At 36.5% G+C, this 12,267-nt stretch overlaps 1 protein-coding gene across 1 annotated transcript; it reads left to right on the top strand.

Annotated features, from left to right (window-relative positions):
- Positions 1-7,883: 7,883 nt before the first annotated feature.
- On the top strand, positions 7,884-11,436 carry LOC145121751 (uncharacterized). The gene is made up of 5 exons (XM_079057452.1): positions 7,884-9,474; positions 9,786-10,013; positions 10,221-10,506; positions 10,771-10,774; positions 11,338-11,436. The coding sequence occupies exons 1-5, from the start codon at positions 7,884-7,886 to the stop codon at positions 11,434-11,436; spliced, it is 2,208 nt and encodes a 735-aa protein (XP_078913578.1).
- Positions 11,437-12,267: the final 831 nt, after the last annotated feature.

The raw sequence follows: 12,267 nt of genomic DNA, 5'->3' as shown, positions 1-12,267 counted from the left end.
GATTCACACAACTAACTATCTATTCCATATTAGATTATATATAACTAGTATAAACTAAGTGATTATAGAAGGAACCATTGTTGTTACCATTTTTACTAAAAGAAATAAGGGTTTTCTTAAAGAATGTTTTCATCAAATATAAAGGAACTATTACAGTTAACTCCGTGAGTATCAAGTGAATACGCTAGGGTTATATACAACGATGATCTAACAACCAATGGGTTGTGTGCCTTCCGCCTCATTCCCTGTTCCTTGTTGGTTGTGGGCTTAGGGCAGATACACACAATCGATTGTTTGTTTACTCTGGGTTTTATATAACTCGTATCCATTTAGTAATCATAGAAAGGATTGTAGAGTCATTTTTATTTATCTTTCATCAAAGCAGGAAATATAGGATTTTCTGGAGGAACAGGCGAACTTTTCTAAAAGAACATACAACTTACTTACAACTTTCTTACAACTTACATACATAGCTAAAATCTTATGAACTCACCAGCTTAAATGATGATCTACTCTTTCAAAATAACTTGTATTCTCAGATAACAAGTAGACAGGTACGCGCTCTGGGAATTCAGAAGATGGAACATAGTAGCTTCATGTCCTGTTTTGTTATATACTTTTGTAGTCTATCTTATGTGAACCACATACTTTGTAAACACTTTCTTTCTAATGAAATGGTTGTTTGTTACTTTGATTACTATGATGCATGTCTTGTGATACTAAACATGACGTCCTCCACCCCGAACGTTTCCGGCGTTCCGGTTTTGGGGTGTGACAGATTGGTATCAGAGCATTGCTTATAGTGAACTAAGTATATCAACCGATAAAATATATACAACTATAAATACAATGGGGCCGAAGTGCTCTGGATAATATTATATTTTAAAAATATAACAATACCTTATAAAAGTATACATACATGCTTATACATATATACATACTAGAACAAGTATCACAAGAAGAACGAAACATAAGTATTTAAAGGTTGAACACTGCGGTCAAACCTGGACAGTTATGTAATCATAGCTAGGATCAATATAGCCTGATCAACTATATTCATTCGAGATGTGACCGACATGTGTTTGGGAGTGATGTGGTGTTGCAACAGTCTTAAAACTTACCTATCTCTATTTAAGGGATTACTAGATCAGAACATAAAGTTAAGATACTATGGGAGTATTTTATGATTCTATAACACGGTAACAAGTTTAAAACATACCAAGTTCATTACATTAAAATACTATAGGAGTATTTTAGGCACTATAAATAACTCATGTGATAACTTAAAAGACCCTTACGGATAGATCTATAATTTTGGAGTGTATACTTCCAAGGTTTTATATAATTGAGATTTTATAGACTTAGAATATGTGATCTACGCTTCACTACCTGTTCCTTGTTTGGTTGTGGTTTTGGAGTAGGATCACTTATTCGAAGGTCTATTTAATCTTAAATTATATACAACTTGTATACATTGTGCAATTATAGGAGGACTCTGTAAGGATCACCCCATAATGTTTCACCTTAAACTCATAGATTCTTTAGACACTTCCATTCTCGTACGACAAACCCATATAGATGTAACCACTTCCTCATAGCAGTCAACAGGAGAGTCAAGGAGGAACAAGAGCAGGTTCATGAGAAGTTTTCAAAGAAGGATCAACCGAAGTAACCAAAATGTCTTATGCGTCACTCTAATAAATAATAATCTTGTTTAAACTTGTGAGCGAGTGGAAACACTGCTCACACTATGTGTTAGGATTATTTTCTCCTCATGCAACTGGTAACAATTATTCAAGTCACATGTATTCATTCGAGGATAGCCATTTCTAATTCATAAAGTTTATTTGGTATAGACTCTTTTATGAATTGTTTCCAGAACCCTGTGAAAGTCAGGACCCAATACACTCAGAAATAGGATAACCTTGTCTTTCAGCTTTTGGCTTATAAACCACTGCTATAGACTTATTCCGTCTCATCTTTGTATTCTTTTAGCAAATATGCCTCCTCGCAGATCCAACAGATGCACTACTCCGATAACTCCAACTCAACCACCAATACCTCCTCCTCAGTTCGATCCTGCTGCTCTCCAAGCAGCAATATCAGCCGCAGTGGCAAGTGTTCTAGCTCACATCGGCGAAAGTGGTACCTTCGGATCTGGTAGCGGTACCCACTTAACCAACCCCCGGAGTTACTCACGGACACCCAAGGGAGTGTTCGTACAGAGACTTCATGAACTGCAAACCCAAAATCCTTTAATGGAAATGGAGGAGTCATCGCTCTGATGCGATGGTTCGAGAAAACAGATTCAGTCTTTGCAATTTGTTCGTGCCCAGAAGGGAGCAAAGTGAAGTTTGCTGCCTGCACCTTCTCCGACAGAGCCCTAACATGGTGGAATAGCCATGTTAAGTCACTGACCCTATCAGTGGCTAACTGAATAGGTTGGGAGAACCTAAAAGAGATGATGTTAGAAGAATAATGCCCGAGGGGCGAAGTTCAAAAACTAGAACAAGAACTATGGGAGCACACTATGGTCGTCTTAGACATAGTGGGCTACACTGACAGGTTCAGCGACCTAGCAGCACTATGCCCCGGGATGGTTACCCCGGAGAGCAAGAAGATAGAAAGATACATCTCGGGTTTATCTGCCCCGATTCAAGGAGATGTACTATCTTCTAACCCAACCACATTCGATAGTGCCAAACGCCTGGCCCAGTGACTCATTGACCATGGAGTCCGCCATGGCGTGGTAGCCCCCGTTCCCGAGCCATCAAGGGGAGAGGACTATAAACGGAAGTCGGGGAACAAGAGGAAGAAGAAGCGAACAACACAGGAAACCCTGCAGGAGAAACAAACGAGTACTATGTACGCCGCCACGACACCTACTATTCCAGCACCTACCAGTCGATATGCTGGAACTCTCCGGAAGTGTGGAAAGTGCAACTATCACCACACCGGAGTATGTCGGGAAATGCAATGCTTGAACTGCCACAGAAAGGGACACACAGTCCATTTCTGCAGGGCACCGACTCAACCGATCTCCCAAGTCCCCGGAGTTGAGGAAAACCAAGCCTACTATGGCTGTGGTGAGAATGGACACTACCAGAGGGACTGACTGATAACAAATAACTCAGGAGCCGATGGACGAATTCTGATGATCACCGCAGGAGAATCAACCCCGGAGTCGCCAGCGAGCAGCGGTACGTTTTCGAAATAAAATAAGAATTACTTTAAAATTTAATTTATATTTATATGAGATTAAACCTTGGGGAAAACATTTAAAAGTAATTGTAAATAACTCACTTATCGAAACATGTCACAGTATTCAAGAGAACTAAAAGATCCGTTCAGAGAAGCTATGATGGCTTAATATGTACATCAGGGTTGTGCATAACTAAGATTTTGCAGACTTAGAGTGAGTGATTCCGCCTTAATTCATGTTCCTTGTTTGGTTGTGGATTTGAGGCAGAGTTACTCAGTCGACTGTCTTATTCATCTTAATTATTCAAAACTTGTATATTCCAGGCGATCATAGTGGTACCGAAGAGGATCGTAGTATAAAGTATCGACACTAGTTATCAAAGCACTTTCACAGTATATACTCGCTCATCGCGGTATGATACGCAGAAGTGTTAACATCAATGAGAAAACAGAAATCACTAGAAAGTATACGCAGAGTACATTGTCGAGCACACTAGGGATACATCATCGTATATCAGACATTTCTTTTAAATCGGCCAAACTTTTGTTCAGTAAGGAGTCCGTTGCTATCATTTCGCCATGAGTTGGTGTGGTCCTCACCATACCAAGTTCATATGTTCCTAACGCCTTAACCGTCAAATTCGCGAAACCTTCGTCATTCGTAACGACAGTCTGACCCAGACCTCAAAATCGTCTACCTCGTATTCTAAACCCCGAAGTACTCATGCGAAGAGTACTTTGCCCTCCGAAGCCTTGCCGCCGTATGTTCAGCAGACCTTCCCGAAATACCACTCATTCAGCAGATCAAGTTCAAGCATAGAGGCTAAGGATGAATACAGCCCACCCATCACTATTCAGTGTATATGCGAGGGTGGTATATGATTATGATTACGCAGATTTAGTATGTGTGCTTCCACCCTATCTCCTGTTCCTTGTTTGGTTGTGGACCTGGGGCAGAGTCACACATCCGACCGTCTTACTAATCCTAATTATATACGACTTGTATACACGAGGCAATGATAGATGGACCAAGTATGAATCCTATCATGAACATTAGGGAAAAGTTGCCAGGTCTACGAGTGAGTATTCTGCCAATTAGAGGAGTACAACCCCAGTAGTACTGCTACCTTTTAGCATTTTTTAGAGTCTGTTTAAGAGTTTAAAGCTCAGTACATTCAAGCATTGGGTATAGGATCGAGTTGCTAAAGTTCTTCGCGTTGAAATCGAGCCGAACACTCCATCCAAGGGAGTGTACGACCGTATACATGGGTGTACGGCCGTACACCCATCATGACCGTACACCCTTGCCCCATATGTTGAGTATCCTTCATTTTCTAGTCATTTCTCACATTCCCAAGTCCAGAAAATCGATTCTCTCTCAAGTATCATCGAGTTCTTCATCCTAGATCTCCAAAAACGTAAGTGTTTCTTCCATCTTTGAGTTGTTATCCTTCTTAATCATGTATCACCCTTTGATTTCATCCATGGAAATCATATTTTTGGGTAGATCTTCAAGATCTTCATCTTTCACCAAGAACACACACTTGTTCTTGGTGGATGTGAACCCTTTTGAGCCTCCAAATTGTAAGTATCCTTCCCCTATGCTTAGTAAATGTTAGGATCTCTTGTTAAACACCTTAGAATCGACAAGAGCTCAAGAACATAAGGAGTGTACGGCCGTACACCCATTTGTGGCCGTACACCCCTCAAAACACCCCAAAAGGGCCTCCAAAGTGAGAATCTAGTTCCTATTCTTGTTGAGCAATAGTCCCACAAGCTTCCCTATCATTTAAACACACTTTGGTGCACTTTTTACCATGAGTGTATGGCCGTACACTCCATGGCCGTACACTCCCTATTGTGGTCGTACACACTCCTTAGATGAATCACATGTGATTCTAACACTTAGTCCAAGTGTTTCCTAGTCCCTAAGGGTGTTTCCTTGCATGTTAGTTGCTTTTAAACACTAAATTCATGCCAATATATGCCTTATATGTCTTTTAGCACTCGTTTGTGTCTCGAGACTTCATTCGTGGAACTTCTCATCCTTACGCGCATATTCGATTGAATCACCCACATAAGGTGAGTTCATACCCCTGCAATCAATGTTTTAACTGTTTTAAATGCTTTTAAGGGGGGGGGGGAATACAAGTTGAATACAATCTTAATTGTGTAAATGGTTTGTTATAAACATCTTTTAAAGGATTGCTTATGTATTTGTAAGTGATCAAAACATTTCAAAAACTCTTTTAAAAGTTATGTTACTTTATAGTTTATAAAACTCCATTTTTAAAGTACCATCTTAACTTAATAGATAAATGAGTCTTTTCTTCAAGTCAATAACAGTTCAAAGTAAAGATACTAGTAAACTATAATAGGTATAGTTTAGGGGTTCAGTTCACACTAGAACATACTATAAAGAGAAACAGGGAGGTAGATACAATACACGATAACATAGAGAACATACTATAAAGAGAAACAGGGAGGAAGATACAATACACGATAACAGAAGGAACATACTAAGATACTATAACAGAAGAACAAATCAGGATCTAATTATACCAATAATCACTAACTCATTGTTCTAAACAAAAGGTGATAGTAAATTGGGTATACATGATCAGATAACTAAATGTGAGACTATTTCACAACTTAGCAATCCGTTTGCTGAAGTTGCGTTTGATAACCAGAATCTCTTGCAGGGAGAGCGTATAGTATGGGTACTACTCATCACATTATGACCTTAATAAAACAAACATATTTTAAGGTAATCAGTACTGCATGATGTCAATTTAAAAGACAACTGTGTACTTACATTTTCCCATTACTTTTAGATTGTGACAGTTCCACTTAAAAGTTAATCCAAACTATTTTCGAGTTAAGATAGTTATAAACTAGGGAAAACTTACATCTTTTCGGGGTAGGAAGGGGCCTATAATGCTAACTTTATGATTCCTTAGTTTATACATCAGGGATATATATTAATAGGATCCGACAAGTAGTAGGATGTGTGCTTTCCGCTTCATTTCCTGTTCCTTGTTTTGTTGTGGGCTTAGAGCAGATTCACCCAACCTACTATCTATTTGATCTTAGCTATATATATATATATATATATATATATATATATATATATATATATATATATATATATATATATTCCGTATACACCAAGTAATCATAAGGAGTACCGGGTATGGGTCAGGTCATAGTATACTAATTCAATACACCGTTTTCTAGTACAAAACATACTTTTCAAATAGTACATTTGGTAGGCAAAACTAGAAACTTACCAGTAAAGGGTTTAATACATTTTATTAAACCAGTATAACTTAAAGGACCTTAGGTGGTTAATTCTATAATACCTTAGTTTATACATCAGGGTTATATATAATTAATACCCGATAGGTAGTTGGATGTGTGCTTTCCGCCTTACTTTCTGTTCCTTGTTTGGTTGTGGGCTTAGGTCAGATTCACACAACTAACTATCTATTTGATATTAGATTATATATAACTAGTATAAACTAAGTGATTATAGAAGGAACCATTGTGGTTACCATTTTTACTAAAAGGAATAAGGGTTTTCTTAAAGAATGTTTTCATCAAATATAAAGGAACTAGTACAGTTAAATCCGTGAGTACCAAGTGAATACGCCAGGGTTATATACAACGATGATCTAACAACCAATGGGTTGTGTGCCTTCCGCCTCATTCCCTGTTCCTTGTTGGTTGTGGGCTTAGGGCAAATACACACAATCGATTGTTTGTTTACTCTGGGTTTTATATAACTCGTATCCATTTAGTACTCATAGAAAGGATTGTAGAGTCATTTTTACTTATCTTTCATCAAAGCAGGAAATATAGGATTTTCTGGAGGAACATGCGAACTTTTCTAAAAGAACATACAACTTACTTACAACTTTCTTACAACTTACATACATCACTAAAATCTTATGAACTCACCAGCTTAAATGCTGATCTACTCTTTCAAAATAACTTGTATTCTCAGATAACTAGTAGACAGGTACGTGCTCTGGGAATTCAGAAGATGGAGCATAGTAGCTTCATGTCTTGTTTTGTTATTTACTTTTGTAGTCTATCTTATGTGAACCACATACTTTGTAAACACTTTCTTTCTAATGAAATGGTTGTTTGTTACTTTGATTACTATGATGCATGTCTTGTGATACTAAACATGACGTCCTCCACCCCCGATCGTTTCCGCCGTTCCGTTTTTAGGGTGTGACAATTATGAATGTTATTTAAATTTATAATTACCCGTATACTACATGGGTTTTAACCTGATATTGAATAATATCGACCCAATAATTTTACGTAGTATCCATCCAACACATCGAAATCAAGGGTTGTTGAAGGTTCCCTAATCGATACGCACTTTGTTTGAATATGTGTTCTGCAAGTGTCGATCTCAATTAAACCATTCTACAAATATTCTAAGCCATTATCCAATTATAAAAGTTATTCAACCATTCAAATTATAAAACTTTGAAGATTGGTTCAACATTCGGTCATTATCTTTGTGAAACGAGTTGTTGTTAAGGTACCTTTGCAATGTTTATATGGTAACTATTTATTTAATTCAAATGTAATATATGAATTCAAATCAACATTAATGAACATACAATATTGTGTTATTTAAATTTATACTTAACAGATTTAAGACAATGAACAATCCAAGTAGAAAGTGGATGTATGAAAGAAAAGATAATCGTATTTATGTATCGCTTGTTTTCGTACAAGGAGTGAAAATTTTTATAGATTTTGCTACCAGTCAACATAGGTTCATGGACGAAGATAAAATGAAATGCCCATGCATCAAATGTCGTAACATACCATATAGAGAAGTTGATACTGTTAAACATCATTTGTACAAGTTTGGTTTTGTTGAGGAATATTGGTTTTGGGATAAACATGGCAAAACATCAATTGATGATGACAATATGTTTTTAGGGGTGGATGATTCAAACACAAATTTTAGTGAAGGTGCATGTTCTTATAGAGAAATGGTCATAGATGCAATGGATCCTAATTTAAATAATAGTAATCCTAAAGAGGAGCCAAATGCACTAGATAAAAAATTATTTGATATGCTAGATGCAGCCGATAAAGAATTGTGGCCTGGATGTAAAAAAGTGACACAACTATCTGCTGTAGCTAGACTATTGAATATAAAATCAGAGTATCGCATACCTGAGCAAAGTTATGATGCTATCTGCCAGTTCATAAATGATGTGTTACTGGAGGAGAATAATATGGTAGGTAGTTTATACGAGAGAAAAAAGTTAATACAAGCACTAGGTTTGCCTATGGAGATGATTGACTGCTGCTATTCTGGATGTATGATATATTGGAGGCAAGACAAAGATCTTTATCGGTGCAAATTCTACAATGCAGATAGGTACAAACGGTCAAAAAATTTGGCCAGATGTTCTCGCGTATCCTTTAAGAAAATGCATTACTTTCCTTTGACTCCAAGGTTGAAGAGATTGTATGCTTCACAAGGCACAACCGCTTCCATGAGATGGCACTCCGAGAATCATGGACATGATGCTGGAGTAATGTGTCATCCATCCGATTCAGAAGCTTGGAAGCACTTTGACAAAAGTCATCATTCATTTGCAGCAGAAGTATGTAATGTAAGATTAGGCCTAAGTACAGATGGGTTTGCACCACATGGAGCATTTGGACAACAATATTCATCTTGGCCTATTATTATAACACCTTATAATTTGCCACCTTCTATGTGCATGAAAGAGCCTTACATGTTCTTGACCGCACTTGTGCCAGGAGCGTCAAACCCTAAGCATAAAATAGATGTATTTTTGCAACCAGTTGTTGCAGAGTTGGAGCAGTTATGGGAAGGAGGCGTAGTAACATATGATATATCTTTAAAACAAAATTTCCATTTAAGAGCAGCTTTGATGTTGACAATAAGCGATTTTCCAGCATATGCAATGTTGCCCGGATGGTCTATAGCAGGTAAGCTAGCATGTCCACATTGTGGGAAACATACAAAAGCATTCAGACTAAAGAATGGTAATAAGATGTCATGGTTTGACTGCCATAGAAGATTTCTACAGGTAAATCACCCATATAGAAAGGATAAAAATAAGTTCAAAAAGAATCGTGAAGTGACAGAAGGTCCTCCTCCAAGTAAGAATGGTGAAAAAACTTTAAGGGAGATTGAACAATTAGGTTTGGTAAAAGTGACTAAACTAAATGCTGATGATGTAAACAAAAGATGTGGCGATCATGGTTGGAAAAAGAAAAACATATTTTGGGATTTACCATATTGGAAAACAAACCTCATTAGACATAATTTTGATGTTATGCATATTGTGAAAAATGTATTTGAAAACTTTTTTTACACTGTAATGGATGTCAACGGGAAGACGAAGGACAATGTAGAAGCCAGAAGAGATCTGAAGCTCTATTGTAGGAAGAGAAAAGGAGTCGATGATAATGAAAGAGCATACTACGCTCTGGACAAGAAGCAAAAGAAAGCCATATGCGACGTTTCCCCGTTGGTTATGTTTCTAATTTGGGGAGGTGTGTTGATTTAACAGGGTGTAGACTGTTCGGAATGAAAAGCCACGATTGTCATGTTTTTATGCAAAGATTGATACGAATTGCATTTCGTGAGATGTTGCCAAAACATGTGTGGGAAGCATTAGCAGAGTTGAGTATTTTCTTCAAAACATTAACAACAACATCAATCACAACAAAAGACATGGAAAGGATTGAAACCGAGATCCCAATAATTCTATATAAATTGGAGACCATCTTTGTCGCTGGTATTTTTAATTCCAAGGAGCATTTACCAGTACATTTGCCACACGAAGCGAAGATAGCCGGTCCCATCCAATATCGGTGGATGTATCCATTTGAAAGGTTAGTATGGTAGATCATAATGTATGAATGTTGCTATTTTTGTAAGCTAATTTAAATAATCTTCAATATAGATATCTAAATCAGTTGAAAAAAAGATGTCAAAAATAAAGCTCGGGTGGAAGGGTCCGTTGTTAACGCGTACTTGCTACGTGAAGCATCAATATTTTGCTCTCATTATTTCGAAACTGGTGTCCCCACACGTAATAGAAAGTTGCCTCGAAATGATGACGGAGGAGGAGATGAGCAACCATATGATAACAACAAAATGTTTGATATATTTTCATATCCTGGGCGTCCTTATGGAAGATTCACAAATAGAATGATGTCTGATGAGGAAGTGCATGCTACCCAAACTTACATACTCCTTAACGAAGATAAGATCAAGCATTACATCAGGTACGTAACATGCATCACTTTAAATTATAATAATCATTTGTTGTGTAATTGCTCTAAATTAACATTGCATGCATGATTTTGTTTATTACATCATAGTAACTTTAAAAATGTTATTCAAATGGTGAGCTTGCAGCCGAAGTTGAGAAGAACTTTGTAGTATGGTTTCAAAACTATGTGGGTGTTATTTTTGTATTTTTGTATTTTATTATTTTTTGTTATGCTTATAATTAACTCTAATTAAGTGTTTTACCATTTTTCATATAGGCACGTAAGATCCGGATAAACAACAAGTATATATCTGACCTTTCCAAAATGCCATTCAAAAAAGTGAAATTATATAGTGTATACTTTGTCAATGGTTACAAGTTTAACACAGAAGCTCATGGTCTGAACAAATCAACAACCAATAGCGGATTGTGTGTTAGTAGCCAAGGAGGTGATTATTATGGTAAGGTAGAGGAAATTTTAGAAGTCGAGTACCCTGGTTACCCAATTAAAACCATAATTTTGTTTAAATGTCATTGGTACGATCCAACACCTAACATAGGAGTTAAGGTTCACAAACAATATAACTTGGTCGAGATAAACGTCAAAAGAAAATACAAGTTCGATCCGTTTGTTTTAGCCATGCAAGCCACTCAGGTGTGTTACATTCCTTACCCAAGTTCGAAAACAAACAACTTGGACTGGTGGGCTGTATTTAAAGTTAAACCCCGTGGTTGGACCGATAAAAATCATCCTCAGAAAGACGTTTCTTTCCAAGAAGATGAAGTTGAATAAAATGAAATCATTATACCAAGTACAGCCGATACAAATAATTGTGATGATCAGGACATGTCAAGCAACGATTCAGATAATGAAAATAATATTGATGAAGAAGGGGAAACTCATGAGGACGACAATGATGGTATTCCTGACAACGAGCAATGAAGAAGAAGAGAATGAAGAAGAAGAGGAGGAAGAAGATAATGAGTAGATGCTTTTGTTTCTTTAGAAAAGGATGACTACATTGTATAATTTTTAGTTTTTGCATGCGAATTGGTAAATGTGATGTTATGTATTAGTGCCCTTCATGATAATTAATTAAATAAAATGAAATTTTATCATTCTTTGGTACATTGAAAGCATTTACTAAAAGGGGATATGTGTTTTTGAGATATTTGTATGTACAATATTTTCATTAAATATCCAATTAAGTAATCGTTTATGTTATAATCCTGTTTTTTTACATTGAAATGCTAAAAAATATTCAAGATAACACAAACATATATAATACCAAATGTTTGTTCTTTCCTATTATTAAATACATATAAAATACAATAAAACAAACAAAATATATTACCAATTCAAAAACATATCATTCAAACCATATCTTACAAATTCCATTGATTAATAATTCATCCATAGAATAAGAAAATTAATTAAGCATACAACATCCCAACAAAGAAACAACCCATACATACCATCATGAACTTGATGATTCCACGGGTTTTATTGTCGGTGCAAATTTTCGTAGGTAAGTATCTATGAAATTGAAATACTCCTTATCAACGTTGCTATGGAATATAATTTCGTAACAAATGCCGTCGCAAATTAGCTAGGCTTTTTGTTCCATAGCAAAATAAGCAAACGAAATCAAATTCCATAGCAGAGTTCCCTAGCAAATACCTACGAATGGTATTTTCATAGCAAATCAACTATGAAATTGGTTTCCGTCACAAACTCCGTTGCATAGTAACCACGATGATTAATTCCATAGCA

This window comes from Lactuca virosa, chromosome 6 (genome assembly GCF_052849685.1).
Source record: "Lactuca virosa cultivar CGN04683 chromosome 6, Lactuca_virosa_CGN04683_v6, whole genome shotgun sequence".
In the NCBI taxonomy this organism is placed as follows: Eukaryota; Viridiplantae; Streptophyta; class Magnoliopsida; order Asterales; family Asteraceae; genus Lactuca; species Lactuca virosa.
This window is presented reverse-complemented; position numbering and strand designations above follow the sequence as displayed.